The sequence below is a fragment of the Amphibalanus amphitrite genome, unplaced genomic scaffold (assembly GCF_019059575.1).
Source record: "Amphibalanus amphitrite isolate SeventyFive unplaced genomic scaffold, NRLGWU_Aamphi_draft 000012F_arrow, whole genome shotgun sequence".
Taxonomy (NCBI): Eukaryota; Metazoa; Arthropoda; class Thecostraca; order Balanomorpha; family Balanidae; genus Amphibalanus; species Amphibalanus amphitrite.
Genome location: NW_024881508.1, coordinates 1981202 through 2009002, shown reverse-complemented (window position 1 = coordinate 2009002; position 27801 = coordinate 1981202). Strand labels below are relative to the sequence as shown.

The following is a 27801-nucleotide window of genomic DNA, read 5'->3' as shown; positions in this document are numbered from 1 at the left end:
CGACTCGGGCGATAAACCATGTTTCGATCTTCACCCTCGGGCTACAGTGACGTCACATAGGGCAATAATTTACATGTTAGTTGCGAATCAAAGTTGATCAAATCTGCATCAAGGGTGAACCATAAATTTGCCAGATAATGGTCAAGAGAAAGGCTAATATGTCCTAAGCGGGCCGCAGTTCGGACCACGCTAATCAGATAGCATCCTCAACACAGAAGCGTTCTAAGCGTCCATTAATCGATCGCTGGAGTAATAACAACCATTACCACAATCGATGAAGGTAATGCACACGCTCAATGTGAATGAATCGTAAATGTGTTGTTATGTTCCGGTGTATTTCTGCGCACCTGGCGGCTGCCAAGCGGAATTTTTCTTTTGTAAAAGGTTTCGCTTTGTGTCAATGATGAAGTGGCTTCTTTTCCATTAATGTTCCTGGTAGCTCCCTGCGCTCGTTGGCCACACATTCACTCGTGTGAGGCAATAAAAGCAGGCCGGCACAATCAAGAAGCCTACCTCGTGTTGTGGACACTCAAGTTCCAACTGAAAATGCAGCATAAATCAAAAAGAACATCAACGAGCGCGATCAACTGGTAGTAAAAAAGCAGAGCCGTCGGCACTATACAACATCAACAGATGAAAACTGTCCAAATACCTACACGATGTAAGATACAAATAGCATTAACACATTGCTTCGCAAAGTCGACACAATAACTTTAGGCTCAAAAGACTCAACTCCATTTAAAAAGAACTCCTATTTTTTCTGGCGTATGATGAAAGGTCTAGAGCCAAATCATCACCGTCATACTCTCTCCCAAAATGAATGAGTGGTGCATTTTATGGCCACACCTGTCTCAAAGTTATCACATATATCCCCCTACCCACCCACGTCCCCCTGGACCCCCCCCCCCTCCCCCCATTTACGGTCCTCAGGGCCTCCCAGATTACGCCATCCAGCGGGGCAAGTGGCCACCGTCGTCCGGCGACCCACTCCGGGAAATTGGCGACCCCGTGCCTAGAGTGGCAATGGGCAAACCGAGGGGGGCGAGGCTAGGAGACGTCCAGAGGCTGCCAGGTGCAGCTAGGTTAGGGTTGGTCAGTCAAGGCACTCGGTCAGGTCGGTTAGCTCTGGTTTGGCCAAGACAGGGCACAGTGCCCTGTGTATTGACTGTCGAGTTCGAGGGACTCTTCTATGCAGCGTCGACCCAATAAAGCCAACAAACTATTTCTGTTAAAAAATAGTTCGTTGGCATTTAAAAATGATATAACCCAGACATCATGTCACAAAATCAAAGTATCAAGGAAACATGCTATGGGGAGGCAAGCCGACGCCCAATTTGTGAAAAATAGACGACAATCTATTTGTGCCCAATCAACCGTAAAACACAAAATTTCACGAATATACCTAAAGCCAATAGCATACAGCCAATATAATGCACTGGTGCATACAACGTAAGCATTTCGCAAAATAGGAATAGACGAATAAAACGAATTGAGTCAAAGTCCCTCAGCCAAAAATGATCTAAAACGCCAAATAATATACGTTAAGCGTACAGCTTAATTTTCAGAGAAGCTTAGTCGATAAAAAGCACTCATAAGTCAATAAATGGTAACGAGTGCCGAGGTCAGAGGCCTTCAGATCCCATACCATGTCCTCAAGTCGTGAATGGTGATCTGTAGCTGTAATAACTCCTTATGGGTCCACCTACAGCAAACACAGCCAAATTACTGTGGTTCCAGACACTCGTAACTTGGAAGAAGCCGGCCACAACCTGAAACTCGATACACATAACACACCGTCTGAGCACCCACCTAGCGACATGCGACTGCCCATCACAGCCTACTGAACGTGCGGCGTAACTCAGCTGTACCAGTGGCTGACCGGAGCGCGGCACGCGAACCGACGTACGGCGGCTCAGTATCGGTCAGGGTCCACATCGAATATTCCATCAGGTAAATGGGCTAGGGATAAGTGGAGCTTAGAAAAGAGCTAAGAAATAAGACATTTTCTTTTCCGTCATAATCAGATAGTAATTTACAAAGGGGCGTAAGTATGTGCTCAGAAATTTAATTCATTGTCGCATTGTGATACGATAATATTTGTGACACAGCTTTGTGTAACACATATAAATTCAACAAACAGCTTTTCTGGTCTAATGTCGGCAAGTACGTAGAAGTGTACACAGTACCTATCTGAGTCAAATGATAATAAAACATCCAGATTCCAGCTAGTTAAATCATTTCAGACATCAGCTGAAAGAGGATCCCCTATCGCAGGTTTCGCCCCCGGCTGACCAATTCCCACAGTTACTGTTGTTGACCCTTAGTCGCCCGATGTTCCGCTATGACCAGGCGCTCGCCGTCTGGGAGCGCGCGCCCTCATTATGCACGGGCCACTCCTGTCGGGCGGTTGGGTCATTGATCGCCATTACGGTGGTCATCAGGTGAATAACACATCGGACACCACCACAGTCGATCGTCCGACGGCCGGCCCAGCGCCAGCAGACGACACATCATTACTGCTGTGTGAATGTCAATATAGGACCAGTGTCCTGACATCAGTGTGCGTACAAATCTAGTGCCACAGAAAATCACCCAGGCAATTGGCAGACAACAGGTTTGCGCGCAAATAAATTGATTACAAATCGGGATACTTGTTGCGATACGAATAATCACTTCACTAATTTACTTCGTTTATGTATTTTCTTAGTCAGGCCGAGCCTCCCTCGTGTTTCTCAAACAGCTTGACTGCGACCAATGAAGCCTGTTATACCATGCCACCCCACGGCCACCTATCACTAAGGCCCGTGTACCCGGTCCCCGTGTCGCCAGGTGGTGATGCTCCGGTGATCGCCCGGCTCGGCCCACCCGTCCCGTCCGCCGCGCGTGCAGTCATGGACTCCGCCCGCCGGCCGGTCCGCCAGCCATCTGCCATCCTTCTGCTCGTGCTGCCGCCGCTGCTGCTGCTGCTGCTGGCCGGACCTCATCCGGCACTCGCCCGCGCCAGCTGCCCCAGCGGCCGCCTCATCGAGCCCTGCACGTGCAAGACCAAATCGAAAGGTGAGCGCGGGGCCGGCGTGGCCCCTACCCGCCTGGACCGGTCGCCGGAGACCGAGCCGTCGGTGAGCAGATGAGCGCGCCGCCCAGCCAGCCACGCGGCGCAGACACAAAATAAATCTGTATCAGGTCTGAGAGTCGAGGAGATGGCGCCGGGGGCCGCGGCGCGACCTGACCCGGGCCGGCTCAGAGTGGCGCCGGGGCGGGTCTCCTCTCGAGCGCGTTCAATTACCGAGTAACCGCTGCACTGGACCGCGAGCCAGTTCACCGGTCAGGGCAGGGGCTGCCTGGGACGCAGCGTAGGGGGTGCGTCCCGACTGCTCTGACCACTGCCTGGCGCTATGCCGAGCAGCCTCAGATATTGCAGGGGCCGTCAGACCTCTGGCAGTGGACAGTACAACGGTTACACTAGGGAACCATCGTAGGTCCATCCGTGAGCAGGTTATCGTCGTCCACGTAGTGTGGGAACCATGCGCGGTAGAACAGCTGCTATAAGATGAAATGAGGGATACTATGCAATAAGTGAAATGCAATACTTCTTATGGTTAAAAAAAAAATCATCTTTAACTTTTGCGCTTTCACGAGAATAAATCCTCTAGCAGATAATAATCGTGCCTACCACAAACGTAGAAACGAGCTAGCGAGTAACGGCAAATTGTACCCATTTGAAGCTCAAAGATCCTACGTCGTCAGGTATGTAGTCACTAGCGCCGCTGCAAAATTCATGCCCGAGAACAACAGTCAATCAGATAACGAGTGAGGCATTAGCAGCAATTGCCATTTGCTGCTAACAGCGCCTGCGACGTGTTAAGTTCATGTCCAATTATGGCGAGCAGTTAACAAGCTCGGAAAGTTTGTAAAGTTGCCGTTCTCGCCGGGTTTAGCCGTCGCTGGGCCGCCGGCCGGCGCGAGCTCAGTCGTAGCTGTATGAGATGGAGACGACGGGTGATCCATCTCCGGCCCGGGACTGCCTGCGGTTTACCGGCTGCGGCACAGAGCACCTCTGGTTTATCTCTGGTTTGACCTTTGTCTGTCTCTGTTCCCCGGCCTTGCGCCTCTCCCTCCCTCTCTTTCACACTCTCACTCTCTATCTCACACTCTCACTGACACCGCATGTGGTCGCCTCGCGCTATTGCTGCCGCCGCCGCTGCCCCTGCCGAGACGTCCGAATCGTCCGGCCGGCGGCGCCGTCCCGCATGTCTGCCGGCTGCCGGCGGCCGCTCGGCCACCCCGCCCCACCCGGCTGTCCGCGCGCTGCCACCCCTCTGCTCATGGCTTCTTACAGATTTATTTTGTGGTCTCGCCAAACAACCAAAACGTGGCCGGGGCACGCCTGCCTGGCTGCCGGGAGCGCTGCTTTGGGAGGCGCGCCGCGCGGCCCAGCCAGAAGGGAGATGGTGCCCCTTTGTCCCCTTGACGCCCGCCCAACCCGTCCGCCCGCCCAGAGTCGTGGCGCCGCCCTCAGCAGCGCCGCCCCCGCCCCCGCCCGGGGAGCGCGCTGCCCGCAGTGAGCCGGAGCGCCGGCGTTTTGGTTGTTTGGGGACGAGAGCCGCCGCGCTGGCCACTCGGTTGTTTTTGTTTCGGTCTGACCCCGGTTTGATTACGTGATCTCTCCTGCGCTCGTTGCAGCTAATTGCGCACCTCACCTCGGCGGAGACGGCACACCGCTGACATGTAAGTAGCTGCCGTGTGCCGGCCGGCCGGCGCTGACCCGCAGCTGACCCCGGCCGTCGAGAGGGAACCCAGCGTCCGGTCGCCGTGTCCCGGTGTCCGCCGGTCGCCGCGTCGCGGTGTCCGGTCGCCGTCTGGTCGCCGGGTCCCCGGTGTCCGCCGTGCCCCAGTGTCCGGTGCTCCTCCCTCCAAAAGCGTGTTTTGCCTACCGCTGTTTGCCCGACACTGTTTATCCTGAACACACAGTCACTGTCGCCTTACCAAACACCTGGCGCAGCCGCGCAAAGTATAACAGTTCTCCGTTGCATAACCCCATAACCCCTCCTAATGCATAATGCAACACACAGCGTCGGAACGCTGACTTTAATCTTTGTTTACGACAGAACTTCTGATGAAGAGAAACACTTTCAAGTCATTTGCATATCCACGCGTTGCCTTGGCTGTCTCCAATGTCACTTGTCACAATTCATCTGTTGTTAAATGTTAAAGCCATCTCACGAAAGAATGTAAAACTAGCTTCAATTTGTTCGTCACATGATCTGTCGCTGGCCTTATCCGTTCCGTAACCCTGACCCGATCCGTGACCTCTTCAGACAATTTTGAGAAAACCCAGACATGGCTACCAGTGTCACTCAAAGTTTCCGATACGCGTAGTGTTCTCGAAACCACGCTTTGCAAGCCGATGGTTCTAATCAATTATCTTTTTACGGTTAAATAAATCGTATGCTTTGAAATATTTCAAATACATACCAGCCGAATAGCATTGACACTTGACAGTTATAGAGGCAAGCCAGCAATAAACCAGAGCCATGCTCATAATGACGTCAGGAACCAAAGGCCATATTTCATTAAAGATCCGCTCATGCTTGACATTGTTGTTCGCCGTTCAATTAAAACACTATTGAATTTAAAGCATCAATTACGACAACAACAAAAAACATAAAAACAGTCATAGTTAACTCGTAATAACCCTGAAAACAATCTTCGTAGAAATACCTATTGGACAAACTAGAAAAAACTCGATTCTGTGGATATTCCAAGAGTGTCATTAACAAGGTTGTATGCAAGCAAATATCAGCCAGAAGAGATGACATTGTTTTATTATCTGGATAAAGAAATATGGTGGTGATTTAAAAGTCTAAAAAATATGAGGTTGATAATTTTTCGCTTGAATTATTAACATTAAGGTAAATTTCACTAAAAGCTCATCCAAATTTTACTGATCATTTCATTTAAAAAAGAAAAAGAGCACATAAGTACCAATGTATACGCGCGAAGGCATGTTCAAACCCACCCTACGCTGAAACCTTCGAGGTAATCAAATGGCCTTGCTCGTGCTGGCGACGGGGAGCCTTTTCCCTCCCGGCGTACTGGGTCACCCTAGCCGATCCAGTCGGCGGCGCGTCCCGTCAGCGCCGCGCCCCGTTTGTCGATCAGATCAGCAGTCAGTTCCGCGACCTGTCCCATGCGCCTATCCCAGCAGCGGCCTGCCTCATTTGCCCGTCCCGCCAGCGCCGGGCCCGTCGCTTCCGTCGCTCGGTCGGTCCGCGGGGGCCCTGTGCCGGCAATATCGGCACCGACTGCAGTACCTGACCGGCACCGGGGTCCGGGAAAACAATCAGCACGCCGCGCCGCGCCCCGCCTCCGACCACGTTATTAGCAGCCAAGCCTCTTAGCGGTCCGCGGGCGGCGGCCAGCGGCCGGCCTGATCCGCTCAGCACCCTCCGCGCCTGTCGGACAGGACGCTTTATCCCCGGACGGTGTGATCCGTTCGCCATGTCACCGGGGAACGGTCCGCCTTGTCACCTTGTCATCAGTGTGTCAGCAGCACATCGATGACCAGGTGACATCAATGACATCATCAATCATACTATCGGCTACCACACCTGCAGCCTGGAAATCAAGACTCAATCCAATCCACCAGTTGCGTGACCGTCCCCAACGAAAGGGAGCAAGGGGTGAAAGAGAATGAGCATTCAGTAATGGACGTCCAATAGCGGTCCACCACGTCCACCATCTCCAACAATGCGGCATCGCAAACACCACGCAGCCACCCAAGGCCCCTTGATCGTATGAAAAGGTCCAGCTATCCCTTTTCACCATTGATCCACTGATCTCACATCCTGCCAGTTATCACTTGCAGCCCACAGTTCCACCTTCACCGGCGGTCTTCTGTTCCACTTCCTTGTTCAGCATTCAGTTCAACTTTCCACCTCCTCTCGCAGTCAATTACAGCCACCGGCAGCTCACAATCCATCATCTCCAAAAGTATCAACTTCACCTCCACTAGCAGTCCAACGTTCCCAATCCAACATCATCCTCAATCCACAACTGCGTGGCACAACGCCCTCAAAACCTCCGTCCCGCACGCCGGCCGGCCGTGCCCCCCTCCCCCCCCCCCGCAGTGTGTCACCAGTCGTTAGATAGCACGCGCAACACAGTGTGCGATGCGATGAGCACACTTCACCCTGTCAACACACAAATCATGAATGTGTTACCTCGATTGTGACTGTAACACAGCACCTCTTACCGGTCTGTCTGGGCGAGACCCATTTGTGTTGGCTGTGTGAATGAGTGTGCCCGTTTTTTTGTTTTGCACGCTTGTTTCCGGGGGGTGCCGGGCCGCCGTCATCACAGTCTTGCCCAAAAAGTATTTGTGTTGCGTAGGCCGGTTAGGTGGCGGTACAGGCGTTGGTGCCCGTCGGCAGGCTCACCGGCCCCGAGTCTCGGAGTTAGCATAAAATCAATGATCCGCCTGAAAACAGTCTTATATCATTAGACGGAAAAAGAATCGCCTTGCGGCAAGTAGCTGGGAAAGCGGTAAGCAGCCAGCCGACCGGCTGTTCCGTTCACATTTTAAATAACTGGGCACAAAGAAGAATAATGAAAGTCAAGATATGCTATTTCTGAGGGATCAACAAGCGTATCGAACTCGGTGACTGGAAATGCGTGTTGGGCCTCTACCGGACTATAAAGCTAAGCCTCCGATCCGCGCATGCACTAATGGTTACCTGGTAATATCGGACTCGAGTATGTTAGCCGCTTAACGCTCATAAGCTGCGCTACTAATAGAAATAGCAAACTGCTTAAACCGACTACTTACCCGTTAAGTAGGAACTCGTCGTGCGTGCAGTACTCCTCACTCCTCAGCCTTAAGGCTGTTGGTGTTTCACTTGATTGTATGCGACGCTAATGTTAATTAGGCTACATGAAATGTCTTGCCAGAGTCGCTACGTCTTATTAAGACTACAGTTAACATTTGTCATTTGTTTTAAGCAGAATATTTGTGCTCAGTGCCGTTTCTGTGCAATGTATATGTTTTAGCTGCGTTCTGTATGTGTGTCATATACGTTTAAATCCGTTTTGCCATATCTGTCAACTAATGAGAGGTCCGGTTTTTCCTGTCCAATGTTCATTCACGACAAGCGCATCTGATTTTGCGTGGTGAATGGCCCATGCCCAAAATTCCTCCATCTAATGTCAGAACCTGTGTCTGTATACCCCAGTATGATTATTTATTAACAGTTATTTATAAAGTTATTATTTAACAGTTAATATAACAGTTATTTGTTAGACACGCTCATCCAGTCTGAACGTGTCTTTGTCTGTCCATATCACTCCATCTGTCAGAGTTTGCAGTCCAAGGGTCTGCCAAGACATTCATCAGTCGTGTCCGTCTCTCCGTCCGTCTGTCCGTTTACCCGAGTCTACCGTCTAACTATATAGTGCTGTTCGCTCTGTTCCGTCCTCGGGCGCGCGCCCCTTTTACCGCTCACGAGCCTCCCGCTGTGCCGCTAGGTCTGGACATCGTGTGCGAGGCGGCCAACGCCGACACCCTCCACAAAGTCATGGACCACATCAAGGGGGTGCCCAACTCGGTGAGTGCCACACTCCTCCCCATCTCGGCATTCCTCCTCTCTTTCCATCTTTCCTCGCAGATGTTTAAGCACCGCAGGCTGACGCTGTCTGGACCACGTTATCCTCACTTATTTTGATAAGATTAAAGATACATCCTACAAATATTTCTATTATAGTATTAACGCTGAAGACAAACCTAAAGCATCTATAAGGGATTGAATTCGAGCCTCCATTAACCATTGGAATCATGTGCATTGCGCAGTGCGAACACGCGTATCACTTCTCTCCAAACGGCGGCTGATGTCTCACACTTCTTCAGGCGATTCAAGCGTGTGACGTCCCATCGCACTCACACATGCGATCCGAGAGTGACCCTTCACATGCACTCTCTCTTGACCGAGGCGTATGATTCTCCACCCTTCTCCCCCAAACTATCCGGTTTCTAACGCCCCACCGTCCTCCCGGCCTATCCGAACTTGTAACGTCCTACGGTTCTTCCACAGGCGATCCAGTACATGAAGATCCGCGACTGTGACCTGTCTCGGCTGCCCGACTACTTCTTCATGAGCCTGAGCATCAAGCACCTGTACATCATCCGCAGCCACCTGTCCGTCGTGGAGAACAACGCGCTCAGCTCGCTGGCAGAGTCGCTGGAGACGCTCGACTTCAGCTCCAACAACATCAAAACGGTCAGCAGCTCGACCCACCAGCATGCGTCGAAGACACACAGATTAATAACGAAATTTAGTTGAAAACGTCACACGGACATCCGTAACCAAGCCGATCCTGACGTAACTCTACGTCCACACTCCCTTCGCACTACTTCCCCTTATCCTTTCTCCTCGCCCTGGCCCAATCTTCATGCACCCTACCGCGACGCCCCCGCACACAATCCCTTGTGCGCCACGCCACATGTTCGATCGCCGATGGGGCAGATTTCCAGAGACAGTCATCTACATACGCAAACAGACCTCGTTGCATACCGATGGCCGGTAAGAGGATCAGTGAGGGACGGCGAACGGAGGGTACCGCGGTGCCATTGGTGGACTCTGTGGTCAGACTGCAGTGCTGCACGCATCGGGCCCCACGTAGTGGGCCCGACGCAGAGCGAATGGAACATGGCGCACCCATCGCCCGTTCAGTGGAATGCATGAATACGGCGCTGGGCAGCCATTGGTCGCGCAGTAGATCTCATACACGGACAGAGACATGGAGCTGTCAGCATTTGCGAATGATGCTCGGCGCAACAGAGGTTTGGATAGTCGATAATGCCCTACTCGCTGCTAGCATATACGCGGTGTTCAGGCTGACCTATATACACACTCACTGTAACTCACTTTCCCTCTCCCTCGTCAATCCACTCGTCCACTCACTCACTCCCTGTCTTCGAATATCGCGCTCCTCAAATAACGCGGAGTGCCTCGCCATTTTCGCTCGTAAAAAAAACAAAACCAATGAATCAGCTGCATGCAAAAGTAACGACAATCAATCATGGCCATCAATACGAGCGCCGCAGTCAAAACATGTGTTTTGAAGCCACACACAAAGAAACTGCCCGAAAACGGCATCGAAACCCACAGTAGCCGAACTGAGTGGGCCGGGGGCTCGCGTCCGTCCGTCGGGAGCTGCGTTGCAGCGTTGTTACATTATTGAACAGTCTGTCAGAGCCTGAAGCCAAGACGTGTCTCGGAAAGTTAGCCGCCCGGCGGCGGTAAGAGCAGCGACGCAGAAAAAGTTGGCCTGACGAGCCCCGACACGCTGACAAGGCAGATAGGCGGGCGGGCCAGAATGGGGCTGGAGGACGGAGACTGAGGACCAGGGACATTAAAGCAGCATCAGTGGCTGAGTGGCTGAGAAAATGGGGTCTCAGAGAGGGGCTAGTGATGGGGGATCGTGGTCAGGGGCAAGAGCCAGGAGGCCAGGGACAAGGGGCCTAAAGCAGGAGACGACAGGAACAGCGGTCAGACATCGCAGCGCACAATCCAACACTAGATGTAGCCGTAGGTACCCACATCTACACTGCTACAGCACGTCATGGCGATCCGTGGGTGCGTTTTCGAGTACTCTTTCGATCTGTGGGCGCTCTTTAAAAATGGACAGTTCAAACAAAGTTCGCGAAAGCCCGACTGACAACACAAAAAGTCCATAACCTTTAACCGAAGCCTGGCGGCTGGATGGCTGTACTGAAAATGTCTCGCAATGAGCACAATGCAGTAGCTATGACCGCTAAAGGAATAACTCGTTTACGATGGACTCCATCCTTCTCCGCTTTCAGCTCTGCTTTCCGCTTTCCGCCAAATCCGCTTTCAGCTCTCCTAAGAACACATGATTCCCACTCCTATTGCTGACCACAGGGTTCTCCGCAGATTCCGGATCAGGCGTTCCGGCGCCTGAAGAAGGTCGATGCGCTCTACCTGAACGGTAACCAGATCGAGGAGATCCCGGCGCGGGCGTTCGCCGGGCTGGCCAACATGTCGCGGCTCAGCCTCTACTACAACAAAATCAGCAAAGTGGACGACGACGCCTTCTACGGCCTGCCCAAGTGAGCCACTACGGGACTGACCGAATGACTGGGAATATCGGTCCCCGCATTAATCCATAAAGCATAAAGCATATTCTCTTTTCAAGATCTAGCAGTGTCAGGGTTTCCGAATAACGAGTTTCGCTCAAGAGAATCGTTGGGCGCTTGAAGGCGACGCACAACGCTTATCGACAGTCCAGCATCATCCCGGCTCATATATTATGGGAACACGTACATACAATTGTAGACAATGCCAATTAAAAAGAGCGGAAATGATTTTCGTCAGTTCGCGTATCAGAAATTACCTCATCTATCAGCAATCGTGCTTAATTAGTTGTGCCTCCTGCAAAACGCACCGGGACCTTCGTATGTAAACACTCGACATTAGTATCGAACCGTGGCAGCAGCCGACAAGGGGATCGCCTTCGGTCCACCAGCGTCATTAATGAGGCAAAAGCGCCGCCGTTCGCCGTAGGCGTAGGTGGGCGGCATTCGGCCCCGCTGGGCAATCATTTATCACACGCCAATTGTGCGCCGCTTCAAAGCCAGCCAGGCCATTAAATGTTGCCGAGGCGCCGGTCAATCGAACGGGACGAGCGGGGGCGAGCCGTTCGCTCCACTCTGTCCCCCGCGGGACGGGGACCGTCACTGGGCCGAGTAACGCACTTCCAGCCGTCAGATCGGACGATTGAAGTCGCCGAGGCCATCAGCCAGGCGTCGTCGCCACGTCTCGGCGGAAGGAATCGCGCCCCAGTGCGGCCCAGAATGGCTCATCTCGCTGCCGCTGCCGTCCGCGCGGCGCTGACTCCACCACCCCTGCAGACAGGATGTCTGGCCCGCGTTTCAGAGAGTCGCGATCGAGCGGCTCTCGCCTCTGGCAGCTGTGTTCGGCCGTCGTGTCGCTCGCTGATGAAGACACAGGGCGAATAGATTACCTGCCGACCGGGTTCCGCCGACCGCCCGGCGCGCGGAAGATAGATGATAGTCGCCCGAGCGGCGCCGCCCTATCCAGGACTAATCTCACCAAGTGCCGGGCGCTATGCCATACACGGCAGTTGTGAAATCCATGATTAACTGATAATGGAAAACGGAAATCTACATCAATCCGAGGCGTAGATTCTTCATTAGCCCAACTGAGAGCACATGTCAAATGAGATGCAAGTTTACGGCCACAGATCTTGGCCCGGGGTGACTTCGCATCGCCTGTTCTTAGATCATGACATTGTTGTGATGCTACCAGTCAGCCAAATACATATCAGAACTCCACATTAGGGTGTCCCAAAAAAACTTTTTTGTTAATTTTTGACCGGCTGAAGGCTGCCCCCATTCCACTTGGCTGGGATATGATGCTGACAAAATTTCAAGTGAATCCGAGTACGTTTAGAGGTTGCGAGCAAATGAACATTTTTATCTCTTCTTAGGTGCATTTTAACATGGCTACTAGGATCGCATGCATGGCATGATTCAGACGGGGCAGAATCGTTCGAACTTTTTCCCTCCAGTCGTTTCAGCTGTTTCCTTGGCGGTTTCCGGAGGTTGGCCACAATTTTCATCTTCAAACTGTCCGCAAGGCGACCATCGACGAGCATCATTCCAGAAACCATCGTTAGGCTCCTGATGGTGCCTGAAGTTGCGGGCAAATGCCGCGACCACTTCCCTTCTCTGCAGCTGCGTCTCGGTCGCATCTTTGTTGCCGGTTAACTTAAGATGAAGATCGTCCAGGCACATACACCGGATCAGGATATGGTCACTGGTCAGGTGTGTCGTCTCCTTGCAAACGGCGCACCTCACCGCTGAGTACCGCAGGTCGGGTCACCCTGGGCACTGGGCAGGTCCGCGCCGGGAGGCGGCCGATCCGGTGGATGTACTGGTACGACATACCTACTGCAGTATCCAGCACGTAGTTGATGCCGATAGGCATCCACCGCCTAGCCCTTGCTTACGCCAGAGACTGAGGTGGAGGTCGGCATCCGGTCTCCCCAGATCCTCTTGAAGAAGGAGTCTGGCCATGTCATGCGTCAAGCAGTTGCAGCCGCCCCTACTCCGGCACTTGTGATGGCCTTTGCTTCTGCCGGCACCTCCTGCGGGAAGCCGGCTGCTTCTCTGACCAGCTCGTCGTCCCTCTTACGGTCCTACTGCCTAGGCTGAGACGGAATATGACGATCTCCAATTGCCGCCATGTTGAAGCAGCATTGGCATTCCTCTCGAAGACTTTGTAACCTCCTGGTCCATCCATGTTCCTGCTGACGACTATGGTGGTGGACCCAGGTTTCATCGCGAAATAAACCAAGGAGTTTAAGGAAGGACGACGCAGCCTATCACATGGTCAGCCATAGAGCAAGGGCTCTTAATATCGTCAATGATGCCGCCGAACGGGGAATCTCGCTTATCTAGCGGTACAACACCACCACCAAGTCAGAAGAGCAGAAGCAATACCTGCTTCAGCTAGTGCATCACCATCAGCAGGCGCAGCCCAAGAAAATCAAGGATGGATAGACAAAGAGTTTCATAGATAGTGCAGTGCTACCTTCTGCTGTAAAATTGTCTAAATACCCTGATTTGTCATGCTTGTTCAATCGGTATATACCTACACATATTATGGAATGGGGTTTGCTCAGTTAAAAAGTGCACAAGCTCGCAACCTCTAAATATACTCTGATTCCTCTGAAACTCGACCAGTGTCTTCCTTACCGGTAGTGGAACCGGGGCAAACTTCAGCCCCTTGAATATTTCATAGTTTTGTTTTTCCCATGTATGCTTGGGACACCCTACTACACATGCAAAAACTGAGTGGTATATTAATAACAGTAATAACAATAATAATAACAGTATGTCATCTTTTAACCACCTGTGTGTCTCTGTGTGTTGACCAGTCTGCACACGCTGAACATGGTCCAGAACCACCTGCGTTCGGTGCCGGCGCAGGCCATCAAACCGCTGACGCGACTCGTCGCCCTCGACCTCTCCATGAACAACATCACCGAGATCAAGAAAAACGACTTCTCAGGTAGGTGTTGGGCGAAGTGGGCATCCCAGGCATGGCCGAGCCGTCCCGGGGAACAGGGAAGGCGGAGAAGGCAGTCAGGAGCGACGGGGTGGGAGGTGTGTTGCACAAACCACGTCGAACCCACCGCCCCCGAATCCACCAACCAGAGACGGATTAAACGAAATTATACGGGTCGGTGTCGCGACGACCCGTGGGTTATGAAATATGAGCTCAGTGTTTGCGTCTGCGTCTGTCATCGCTGCTATTATCATTTGCACACAGCCAGCTATTGTGTCAGCCCACTACTAGGCAGTGAAGCTCGTCAACTCAACGACGTGTTTGTGCTGAGCAGCCGAGTAGAGGCATAAACAGGTCGACAATGTTGATTGCTCAGTTGAGAGGCATAGAGGAACGTCCGAGGCCTAGTGAGGCAAAACGGTGATAAAAGTTTGATGGAGCTTTACACAGAAGGCTTCACTCACGGGAGATGATGAGCTGTTTTTATGGAAGCACACAATTCCGTCGCACAACTCGTGCGCAGGCTATAAACACCTGTTGAGAGTCTGAGACTATGCGTTAGGGTATCAGTACCTGTTGACACTATGCGCTTTCAAAACACCAGTTGCATTTGAGGCCAATCACTACGAACCACCAGTTGCTGCAGAAGCAGCACCACTTGTCTTATCGCCGTAATACACATTTGGAATTGAGTTGATCAATCGTAACAGCTGTCAACTTTTCCATTGTAGCTGTTTGAATGAAGCGAGTTGTTTTTCGCAGCATAATTTTTAATTTCCCACTGTCGCTGTGATCTTTTCTTGCTAATGGTGTTGGATGTCCCTGTAATGTTGCCTTTGCATTTTAATAAGGCTGCTTTGTCCTGAACACCGTTCAAAGTTTCAAGTTCGATCAATTACGTTTTCCGTCTAAGAAGAACATAGAGAATTCGAAAGGATAGAATGAAAACACGGCAAAGTAAAACATAGAGCCCTGAGACTCCTTTTACCTATTGCATCGAGAAGACATCCAGTCTACTATCTATATTTCATTTCACTTCTGGGCTTGTTTACCAAGGGAACACCTCAAAGCTTAACAGTGTTTAGCATTGAAGCATTCCCTTGGTGATCGGATTGGTATTCAGTCAGGCGGCGGGGGCGTCACCTAAACCATCGCCCGCCCGCCGATGTCGACTCGCTCACTCAGACGGCGGGGGTCGTCCGGGGGCCGCAGCGACATGTTTGTATGGATGCAACGAATCTCGGGCCACCAAATAACTGCGCTCGTCCGGCGGGGCCCGACGGAGCCGACGCCGACATTAGGCGACGAGTGCACGTGCCGCCAGTGCCGCCGCGACAAAGGTCACGCGTCATCAGAGGACGCCGACAAAGTTTGTCGGTGGCGACGGCGCCGATCCGGCCCTGATTGGAGCCGAGCGAATGCTCCCGGGACGAGCGGCGCGGCCCAGCTGGAAGGCGGCGACGGCCCGTCGAGCCGTTACCGAGCTGAGCGGGGCCCATCGACAGGCGCGCCACGACCGCCGCCACGCCCGGTCAGAGGCGCCCAGTCGCACAACGGCCGGCAGTTGGGCCGCCAGGAGCGGTTGCAGGCTTTACTGACATGCTGTCTGATGGTTATTGCTTATGAATATTGTGCATGCTCGCATGCATAACGATGAAAGTCTTGGAGGTTATGACACCACTAAAGCGGCGGTTAAAGCGTCAGACCACACACCGGGGCTCGTTAGATCGTGTTTCACTGACGCAAACGCCGCATTGTATAAATTGGACAGACGCGCTATTTTGGTGGTCTTGGTAGTTCGGCTGCATCTTTCGAGCTCCGCCTATGAACCTTTGCATTATTGCAGCTTCGCAAATTGGTCACTTGAATTTGTCACCTGAATTGAAAAGTACATATTTCGCTCGCTGCCAGGAGCGAAGACTTGGGGGTTGTGGATGCCCCCGCTGTCAAAATCACGCCTTTACCCGGAAGTATATATACGATAATGATGCTACATCATTAGCATCATTGTAGTTTCCTGTGAGTACCCATTTATGAAAGTAAGACACAGTCTTAGTCGGAGTTTAAATGGCTAGAGAAGCATATACACAAAGTTCGCAAGATGTTCACGATGCCATTTGCGATAGGGCGAAGGGCACTCCCTGCAACATTACTTTTCTCCGCCGGCGCTCGTTGCCGTCTACAAGTTAGCAAACAGTGACAGTCCGGGACTTCCAGGGCCGTGGTTGTCCGTGGCCGGTCACACCGCTATGCCAGTCGGCGTCACCTGCCTCAGACCGGTTCGGAATCATTCACCGTGGGTTCTAGGAATCGTCTGGCTCAAAATACCACACCTATCTTTTGATATTTTAAGGTTAGGTACTATTTAATAACGTCATGTATCGCTTGGAAAATCTACATTGAAAACACAAGAGCAGAAACTCGTATTCTTCCAAAAACAAAGACTTTGAAATGGTGTCAGAGGGTGCAGCCTTTTCCCGAGGTCCATTCATGCAACCATAAGCTTCTGAGAAAACGTTCGCATATAATCCCGCCAGCCAGCCGGCCTGGAATGCTGAACACCTCTCAGGGCCCGGGGCCGAGAGGGTAGCTTCTGACGCCGATCCGACCCGAACCGGTACGCTGAAACGCGCGGTGCATAAATGACGACTCACGTACCATGCACATACATCAGCGGGGCTCGAGTGGCGCCACCGAAACAGAGCTTTCTCTCCCGCCGGCTGTATGATTACGGAGCGAGCGAAGCGAGCGGAGTCTTACGTAGAATAACGGAAATTTCTGAGTATGAGCGGCCGGCCGGCCGGCCGGCCGTGGTCACGCTTTTGCGAGGCTTATATCTCAGCAACCACTTGACCGATTTACATGCGGTAATTTTTGTAGGGTAGCTTCATTCCTTCTACCAAGTATTGGACTATTCCCGATGCATGTGGGTGACCCCTTATGCACGTGCCACGTGAAAAACGAAGAGGTGTCAGTTTTGTAATTGTTGCAATATCTCTGTAACTACTGGGCCGATTGCGCTGAAAGTTGGCATGTAGGTAGGCACCCGCTAGGCAATGCATATCCATGTGCCAGAGTTGGGGTGCTGCTGCACGTGCGCACGTGCAGGGGTCGTTTCCAGATCTCGAGAACGGCTGGACCGATTGCGCTCAAATTTGGTACACGGTTAGGGGCCAGTTAGTAGGGTGCCGTGCACAAGTCAGTTGGGACCCATTTTGCACGTGCGCACGTGCAGGGTGCCGCTTCCAGATCTCGAGACCGGCTGGGCCAATTGTGCTCAAATTTGGCACATCGCTAGAGACCGGTTAGTAGGGTGCCGTGCACAAGTCAGTTGGAGGTACCCCCTCGAAATTTCGCACGTGCAAGGCCCACCCTCTCGCTCGCTCCGTTAGTCGCCCCCAGTGGCGGCGGATTCGATTTTGGCGTGGGGGGGCAAGATCCCTGTCGAGATGATGTCATAGGCGGATCCAGAAAGGCGTTTTCGACGCTGTAGGGGACATACCCCCCCCCCCCAAGTGTCCAAAATCCAAAAACTCCTCGGATTTCGATTCCTTACGGATCTACTGCTGAACAATATAAAGAAAAAACAAATCTGATAAAAGTGTTATTATTAGGAAACATAAGGTACGTTTTGTCTATTTCGGGCGATGCAGGAGCCAGGGGAGGGAGAGAAAATATTTGCTTTAAATGCCCGCTCCCTGGTTCCGCCAGTAAACGATGCAACGCTTTTCGTATTGCTGTATTAGAAAAAAAAAACTCCAATGGGAAAAGTTGTGCCATAACCCGATCGCATATTAGATGTTGAAGAACGGTTCCAAATCTTTAACAAGTAGGCGAGCGCTATTCTTCAATGAGGTAACTCGTTACCATTTCCTCTGTTCATTTCCCGTTCGATTTCCGTTTAACCTTCCTTTAAAAATTATTTCTGAGACAGATATCAACTGAAACTAGCTCACAGCGGGAGGAGACCGCTCAAACATTCAGAGACAGTCGGTCGCATCTAAACCTATTGGGACAGCGATCCGCCAGAAACCCTCCCCAAGGCAGTAGTTCGCCAACTAAGCTCACCGAGACGGGCTGTCTCGATGGGTTTATACAGTTAGCCTACAGCAAGGCTTAACTAAGGCCCAAACGCTCGTCAAGCTGGGAACGGAGGGCTGAGGCGAGGGAGCGGCGGGCTAGGGTGAAGGAACGGTGGACTGGAATGAGGATCCAGAAGCTCTGGGTGGGGCGTTTCTTTATCGGGGCTTTAGGGTGCGCTGACTGCGGTAAGGTCCAAATTATCACACCAAATTTTGCCACGACATCTACCGATTTAGGCACTCGAGAATCAGCGGCCAGTGATATCTGCAAAGACGAAGCATTTCCAACCCTAGCTTCAGCCTGGTGTTAGGGTGCCTCAGGTGGCTTTAATTACAGTTGCACATACCAAACGACCTCAGTGCAGCCAGTCTATGACCGAAACTATTCGGAACAGACTTCAACAAAAAGTGAGACAAGGTTAGTGCTTTCGTTAAGTGTGCCATAGTCTAATAGACTTGGGCCCCGTTGGCTTGACCCACTGGAAGGTGGTAGTTATCGGACGCTGCGGGGCATACTCATTTTTCCAAAATGCCTCAGATTTTGCTTTCGTGTTCATAGGCGGCGGAACGGGGAGGGCACCGGGGCACCGTGCCCCCTTTGATTTTGGCATTTTAACGTTGGCCCTATGGGCGTTGCATGGAAAGAATGGGACCAAAAGTCGGCAGTCCCCCCCCTCCCTTAATTGAAGGTGTTCCGCCGCTGCTGTTCGTGTTTGATGCTCTTTATTCTATAGTCAGCCTTTAGACAGAGGGGGGCCCACTAATGATCAGTGCCCTAACCCTCAAAAGTTTCCAACATTAATTTTTACTTTTTTAATAGTGAAAACTGAAATAAAGCGGATACTGAACAGTGAACATCCAGTTTTTACACTGGCCCCACACAAGCCTCCGAATGCCCAAAGCAGATCTCTGATGACCGGCCTTTGGGTGTCATACCATACCGTGCATTGGTCAATGTCGTCAATGTGCACGACCTCGGCGTTTACCATTTTATGCGCTGGAAACTGTTGCGCTCGAAAAAATCGGGGGAGTGGCTTATTATGAGCGCTCATCAGTCCTAACTACCCGCAAGCGAATGCCTAGCCCTTCCGTCTCCGCTCGCTTGCGATTTGGCATTTATGTAGGCACAACATAGAGGCAAACGACCACTGAAGGTATGAGTTGCGTCACTTGCACACATCTATAAATCGAATCTGAAAAGACAAAAACAAAATGATATAAAGCGGAAATGGTTAGCATTTACACATATTCAAAAGGCACCGTTGGACAAACTGTAGGAGCGCTAGCTGCAATATCAGGTTATGGAAATTTTCCTCATGTTTAGGGCACAAATTATGGAGGGGCAAGAATATACGTTTGCCCCTCGTCCAAAAGTTTCTTAGGGAACGATGCCTCCTCTGCCACCCCGTATCCGTCGCCCCTGTAAGCGGTCACTGAAGGCCTGGGTTGCCACTGCTTCACGTTGACGCTTATAATGCCTCCAAAACTAGGTTGAAGAGCGGAAAACTTCAATTGAACGTTAACGCTTGCCATTTAAGAAAGGCAACGTATGATAAAGTATATGGGCATCTGGTTACATTTTCAGATGATCGAACAGAATAATCAGGTATATGGTTTCTTGTCTAAGCTTTGTCACAAATTATGGGGGGGCAAAAAGATACTTTTGCCCCCCCACGAGTTTGCCAGGGGGGGCAACTGCCCCCCCTGCCCCCCCCCCCCGAATCCGCCGCCCCTGGTCGCCCCAAAAGGCGTTATACTGGTTTATTCCACGAAATCGCGTCCGGTTGCTCGGTGAGGCGGCGGTATTGTAGCATTAGCTTCCATCCTGGACTGGTGAGCTTGGGCTGTGTTGGGCGTCACCGCCCGCCCAGGCGCCGCTGAATCAATCTTGGCGACAACGCTGCGGCGCGCAGAGTTAAAATGGACAGTTTTCGGTGGAAAAAGCACAGGCACGAAATCAGTTTAGCAGTTTTCTTTCATCAGTAGATGGAGCTAGCGGAAATGCTCGCTAAATGCTACCTAAATATGGCAGAAAATTGCAAGAAACCTGGAGCCCTCAAGGTTTGAGCTGTGTATCTTATGTCCTTGGACTTAGGGTCCTGGCTGATTCTTTTAAGATACAGTGTTTAGATAAATTTCTAGGGATGATACAAGACTGAGCAATAAGTGCGTGTTCTGTGCGAAATCAGCCGAAAATAGCTTTGCTTCCATTTGATCTGAAAATAAGCGCTGAATGCTCATGTGCAAACATGAATGACCATTCATAGACCATTATCCTTCCACTGCCAACAGCTGATCAGCCTTTTTCATGGAAGGTCGGGTTCACACGCCAGTTTGACAACAATTTACTTGCATCGACCACGCACCTTCAGGCTGGCCTGACCGCTACTACCCAATACAGAGTGGCCCCACCGGTCTGGAGCTGAGCCGACCTCGGCTGGGCTGGGGCCGCGCTCCCTGCCGCTCTCCGGAGAACAAAGGCGCGCGGTGGTGAGAGGATCACCACACCACCAGACTCAACAATGTGGTCCAACACTCGCCGGGCTAAACAACGTGGAGGCGGGGCGTCCCGCACTGGCGGACCGTGCCACAGTCGCGGCCCTGGCCATGTTTGAGTAACAGCGCCGTCGCCCTACCCATGAATACCTGCTGCTAGAGCCGTAATGAGATGGAGATGAGATGTTCAGGGAGGGTTGTCGGCGGCCGGGGTGCCATCGAGCACACACGTACTTCTTTTCGATTTGTATAGAAAATAGTCATTTTTGTCCTTTTCGCAATTTTGTCTTAGACGTAAATATCGAGTTAACTACGTGGGTGTGGCTTTCTCCAATCGAAATGTAACAACCACTGCTTAATTAAGACGAACCGTCCATTCCATTAATCACTACGAGGGGCGTTCAAAAAGTTCTCGGCCCGACCATGAAAGAGCAGAGATACGACGTCGACTTATTAGACCAAAAATGTTAATTTAGTCAAATAACCAGCGTTAAGACAAAAACATTTCGCGCAGCGCTTCGCGAGAGGCCTCAGGGTCTCCATAGCCAAGTGGGTTATGGACGCATCTGGCACATCCAAGACGGCTGCTTTTGTCTCCTTGCTGTCAGCGAATTTGCCACTGCTAAGCAATTTCCTTATGTTGGGGAAGAGGTGGCAGCCTGAGGGTGCAAGGTACGGAGAAAAAAGTGGCTGTGACAACAACTCGAAGCCACAGCTCACTGCTTCGCTGATCGTCACCCTGCTCATGTGTGCTGGTGCGTGGTCCTGGATCAGGCGCACACTTTTAGTCAGCTTCCCTAGTCTCTCCTTGATAGCTGCTGCTCGCTACTGTTATCGAAAGGAGGTGTAGTATTCATCATTAATTGTGCGCCCCTGTTTTAGAAAGTTGACGAGCACAGCCCCGCCAGCATTCCAAAATGCAACCACTGTCACCTTGCCGTCTGACTTAAACACGTCGCACACATTTGGTGGCCTTTACTCAGTGTGCTTCCACTTGTGCAACTCGGTCACGCCCTTAGGGTCAACGTGTGACACCCACAATCCCTCCACGGTAACAAGTAGTTCAATGAACTCTTTTGGATCTTCGATATTGGGGCCAAAATTTTCGCGTTACGCCTCCCTTCGAGTTTGCCTTTCCTCTGGAGTCAGCAAACGGGGGATGCATCTTGCAGAGATCTTAAACATATTAATACGCTGTCGAAGAATGGATTTGAGGAACCTGATAGACACCTCCGCTTCTGCTGCGTTGTTCCGGACCAGAACATTTGTCATTTTTCACAAAGAAGTGCTTATTTTTCATATTTTCTTGAGTCATTACTGTTGATGGCTGGCCACTGCGGGGGTGACCATTAATGATCTGTTGACCAAAGTTGAACAGAGCTGCCCACTTTTTGACGCTACTGTAAGAAAGACAAACCTCAACATGTGTTGGCACTAGCTTTTTGTGAATAACGTTTGGTGCATTTTTCTGCAATGCATGAACCATATCACTGTTCTCTTCTGGGCGTCGCCCATTCTGACCGGGAATGGCAAACTATGTTACGATTAATTAGCAGCCTGAACCAATCACAGGGCAGATTGGTTAATGGCTACGTAAGTGGACATCCCAATAACACATCATTGAACACACCGCGTTGCAGGCCGAAATTCCAACTCCTTCATGGTTGGGCCGGGAACTTTTTGAACGCCCCTCGTACTTCATTGGCATTTGAGACAAACGTAGGTGACGCTTAAAAAGTCGGCAAGCATCGGACCGCTTGCGGTTGGTTGTAGGCACATTTACCTCGCGCCTTCACAGCGAAACATTGTATTGTACCATTCTGGGAGCCCTGTCCGGTTCAATAAGCGACCGCTCTCCCGGCTGATAGGCATGCGCGTCCCCAAAGGTCCCACCGGCGCATCAGTCTAACAAGGATATCCTCCGTCCGACAGGCCTGCACACCTTGGACTCGCTGAAACTGGAGCATAATCAGATCAAGCAGCTGCCGCCGGGGGCCTTCTCCGAACTGCAGGAGCTGACCACATTGAAAATGGAGAGCAACCAGATCACCTACATCGATGAGAAGGCCTTCGAGGGACTGGAACGTAAGTGCAACTGCCGAGCTTTGAGCGATAATTACACTGATGGATAGACACAGGAGATAAGAGTTCCAAACTTAAATGAAAGAAATATCTTTCTTCAAAGGATCTGCATAGGAATGAGCATACCCTACTGTCACGGCCTTACATTATTTGACTCTAAAAGACTACCCGAACAGGAAGTTTCGTAGCGCAGGCAGGAGTATTTTGCGATGATGTTATCAATTCGAGATACTATTCGTTTGTTCAATCGCAACTTAAAGTCAACGTATCAAGATCTTGTCGGAAACCGATGCAGTTACTCGGTAACTTGTTGAGTTGTACCTTAACCGCCTCAGCTATGTTTCCCCTGGTAAACCAAGGAGCCCTTCCTGCTGCCATCCTGGCACGAACTCGTTGACCTTGACGGTTTCCAGAAGTCGTGTGTGCCATCATTACAAACTGGTTCGCTGTTTCGACTCCAGTGAATACTTGCGCGAAGACGTTTCCAGTCAGAAAAGCAGTTTGGGGTCCAGAGGAAAACTAGGCGTTTAGATGGGTGGGACTGTAGACAAGTGTTCAACTTTGCGGCGTCAAGCTCGTGAAGTTGTAACTTCTAACTATGGCTGAAGGCGGCAGCAGAGCAGTGCGCAGCTTTGCGGCGTGAAACTGTACCAACATGAGTGGCAGTAGACTCGAGTACCTACAACTTCCGTTCACACCTCACAGGGTGACATCGCAATTTTGGACGAGCGTTAACCGTAGGATGATCGCTGACGAAACGGGCCGGGGTCGAGCAACGTCAGTATTGCGTCACTGAAAACAGCAGCCCAGTCGCTCTGGGTTACCTCTCCTTCCATATCTGACAGGTAGAAACTTCAAAACGAAAAAAAGTGACACTGGATGATGAGGAAAAGAGCCTGCATCAGTTGCGACCTATCACCGTTGCAGAATGTTGTAGTCCGGTCAACACTCCAAGGCGAGATTTTCCAAGGGTGTGTCGCTGAAGTTTGCGGCGCCTGCAGCAGTATCGCTGACTGCCAGTGTCCCACTGACTGCAGTGAGTCCGTGACTGGGTCCGTCCCGGGACGAATTCCATCTGCCTGATCCGTCTGAGACGACACGTCCCGACTGGAATAGCCAGGCGTGACCGCCTTCCCAGCCGACTGGCCGATTGGCCAAATTACCGGCGCGGCCGTGCGGTGCGCGAGCGACGCTGATGCTCGGCGTGGCGCCGAGTAAGGTCGGGCAGCGTGATAGAGCTGGCACGGCTGGTAGGGCGCGGCGAAGTGGATGGGTGCCGCAGATAGTCCATGGTGAAAACATGGCTGGAACCATGGTTGGAAAGTTGATGACTGCAGACTGACGCTGGCTCCTGGGTTCCATGACACGGATGGCGCTCATGTCACTGGAGCCGCTTTCAGAAAAGGACTATTCAAGGCGTACCTCCTGCCTTCCCTGCCTAGATTACGTGCCATGAGCGAAAAGATGCTTAGCACTCATAAATATGTCAAGTAACTTTCACAAGACATCATGTATCGGCCGCTTCCTTATTTCCATGGTCAGGAAAAAAAACTGCCACTTGTTGAGAAAGGCAGGAGTGACGCCGCTCTCTGACACACGCGCTCTGACGCAGACTGACGGACGTCACGCAGTTCATGGCTAACTTGCGTCTCCAGAGGAGATATCGTAATTGCCGGCCGTTCCGGGCCAATACCAGAATAGCCGGCACCGGTCCCGTTCGGTCACCATAACGCCGGCCCGCGTCCCCAGGGTAGTGTCTAACTCCGTCCATCACGCACGACCCTAATGTTCTGACGTCATATCAACAGCAGGTGACGTAGTGCCGACGTCAGTGGCCGCCCAACACCGCCGGCCGGCCCGGGCAGAATGGATGCAGCCATAAATAACACTTGTACAAAGCGGCGACAGGTTAAAGGCGGCACTTGGGCGGAAACGTAATGCACATGTCAGCTTTTCGTGCACAGGGGTAATAAAATGGCCAGTTTGTATTTTGAAAACAACCAAAGTTTGTCAGGCACTTAGAGGCACTAGCTAAGAACGCAGGTTGCGTCACCAGCGTACGGCTCTATAACTTTCAACCCATATAAAGGCAAATCGATGCATGCCTAAATCAAAATACTTTCTTTATCTAATGTGCGGTAGTTAAGAACAGTATGAAGTTCAATAAAACGATGTCTGGACCTAGATATCGAAGGAGAGCGCCCGCTGGTCTTTGCTAACTGATCATGCAAATGGTACGGGAAAGGATAAATAAAATGCTAAAATAAAGTCAAAGGCACCGAAGGGATATGATCTCCGACGTGTTCCTGGACCAACAAGTTACACCACTCCCAGAATGGCTGAGGCCGTGACGAGGCTACCAGCCCAAAGCCCCGGGGTGACGCCGACGCCCGTTACATCCATTACGACCGGCCTGACAGCCCCGGCGGACCCCGGATGGCCGTCGGCCCGGCCGGATGTGCCGTGAGAGCAGTCGGAAGCCGACGCCGTGATCCAAGTGGCACCGGCGACACGGACCGATGGCCGCGCGCCGAGTGATGTCCGGCCGAGACGCGATGACTGATGGGGTGACAGGTGGAATAGGTGGGTGGAATAGGAGGTTGGAGGGATGGTTGTGCGGCGTGTTGGGCACAAAAAGGCACAGAATGATGGCAAATGCACGTCGAGTTGGTCGCCAATGTCTATATCATTTATGCATTGTTGGTTCAAAATATCTTAACGACAAGGGCATTTTAAAAATAAAAATAGATACACGAAGGTCTAACGACCGCCCGCATACACATGAGAACAAAAGCATATTTTCGTGGAAAATTGAATTACCTTATTACAGGATCTATCAGTGCGGCCGTAACTATGTGCCAGCGCCTTTGATAGCCACTGACATGAGCATTGTGATGTGCTCTACAGAGACCCTTACATAACGTGCACAGCATGCTCAATGCTCATGGAGACTGACAATTTACTGCGCTCCAAGAGTCTGACCGTAGTGTGCAGTTGCACAAAGAAACCTCGACTATCGTCCCTTGTTTCGCAGACCCGGACATCATACCGAGCCGGAATCGGCAGAAACTCTGACTAGAGGTTACCTACTGACTACCTTTCCTAGTCCGCCGACCCTAGCTACCATAGTACCATACCCGTCTCGGAGTTCCTGACTGCCTTTCCCTGTTCGGCAGAGTCTCTCGAGTGGCTCTCTCTCGGCAACAACCGGGTGTTCGCGATACCCAAGCAGGCACTGCGCGGCCTCCACCGCCTCAAGGAGCTCGACCTGAAGAACAACAACATCTCCATCATCCCAGAGGATGCCTTCGAGGCCTACGGACAGACGCTCAAGTTCCTCCGGCTGCAGCACAACCAGTGAGTGTTCCGGGACAGCGGGTGGGCTTTGTCTCTAATGGACACCGTCCGTTGTAACGCCGGTCGCCGACACTTGGGAACTCAGTGGGAATAATTATTGTGATCAGTTTGCCCCCATGGTGCCGAAATCTGGGACCCAGGCGCCCTGGTGGCAGGGTTGTATACGACTCAAATTTTTGGTGAGTCGATTCAGAAGAGAGTTTCCTAAAACTGAATCGACTCGACTCATGATTCCAAAAACTTTAATTGAAATGATTCGATTCAACTCTTGACTCAAACATGACAAGAAATATATGAATCAATTCGACTCATGATTCAAGCATATTTTCAGTTTAACGATTCGATTCAACTCATGACTCAAGGGTTCTGTTAAATAATTTGAATCGACTCATGACTCAATTCTGACTCAACTCATTGGACAGACTCATCAAGTTATTCAACATAAAATGTTTGTGCAAACCCAAGAAATACAAGTAGTCGTAAAGCAGGCGTCACACTTATTTCTGCAACCATGGAGAGGCGCTGTACCCAGAGATGCTTTCTAATCAACCAACCCAAACCAAACCAAACCTAATCAAACCTGGCATAGCCTAACACAACCTACAACCTAAAACCTACCACCTAAAACCTAAAACCTAAAACCTAACCTACAGCGCCTCTCCTTTGTTGCAAAAAGAAGTGTGACGCTTGCTTTACTATGTAGTGAAATGCATTCATGGGTGCATACTGCATATGTAATTCCTGACAACTAGTGAGCTATATGTAGATATTTTAAAAATCTAACATTAACCATTTCATTTGTGTATGAAATAAAAATAAAGAAAAACATGTTGCTATTATTATTGAAACCACATAACACACTTTGCATACCTATAATGTAAATAAAAATGTCAGCAGCAAATCAACATGTACCTAACTACTTAACTACGTGCCAGCTGCAAGCCAGCACAGAATTGATTTCTAAATAAGAATGCAAATATGAAGCCTTTAATATATGACAAATATGAAGCCAAATATAAGGCTAATTAGAATATCAAAATGCAAAGAAAAAACATTTTGTTCATGCCCTGTTGCCTTGTGGCCTTGAGAATTAACCAGGACCAAACCAGGACAAGGTTTAGGGCATAATCCAATAATGTAGTGTGGTTCACTTTTTAAAGGTATAAACACATGACGTCAATTATCTTAACCTTAGCTTTAGCTTGTCATACCTAATTAAACTCAAAATAAACAAACCAATTTTTATTAAATTTAGCAGAAAAATACAACACCAAGCCTAAAAATGGACGTTTGCGTTAATTATAAATAACAAAAGTTAAATAAAACGTCACTTTCCAGTTGATTTGCGTTATGGTAGCGTTTTTTTATTTAGCTATGGTAGCGCCGCTACGATTTTTTGCTTTTCCTTTACGTTTGGGATATGGCAGCAAACATGATTGTCGACAGAAATTGCTAATAACTTACAAATATTACTCTTATCTATGCAAGCTCGAGAAACATTTGTCCACGTTAATGACGTCATACAATTTTAATTTGAAACCAAATCATGTTATATTTTTTCTTCACTTTTATCATTTTATAATTTTCTGGCTAAAAAGATCAAGTTCTCATATCGTTTTAAATCTGTTCCTATTCATTTATCAGCTTGAATTAAATAAAAACTTCATTTTCATCTT

General features: G+C 50.7%; 1 protein-coding gene across 1 annotated transcript in view; it reads left to right on the top strand.

The window, feature by feature from the left end:
• LOC122383500 (leucine-rich repeat-containing protein 4C-like) overlaps positions 1 to 27801 on the top strand; it is a 56313-nt gene that overhangs the window by 17492 nt on the left and 11020 nt on the right. The window contains exons 2-9 of the mRNA XM_043370006.1: positions 2830 to 3057; positions 4684 to 4728; positions 8524 to 8603; positions 9087 to 9272; positions 10950 to 11125; positions 13978 to 14111; positions 22619 to 22771; positions 25945 to 26125. Coding sequence (XP_043225941.1) covers positions 2892 to 3057; positions 4684 to 4728; positions 8524 to 8603; positions 9087 to 9272; positions 10950 to 11125; positions 13978 to 14111; positions 22619 to 22771; positions 25945 to 26125 — 1121 coding nt within the window. The 5' untranslated portion in view covers positions 2830 to 2891. The remainder of the gene's footprint in view (positions 1 to 2829; positions 3058 to 4683; positions 4729 to 8523; positions 8604 to 9086; positions 9273 to 10949; positions 11126 to 13977; positions 14112 to 22618; positions 22772 to 25944; positions 26126 to 27801) is intronic.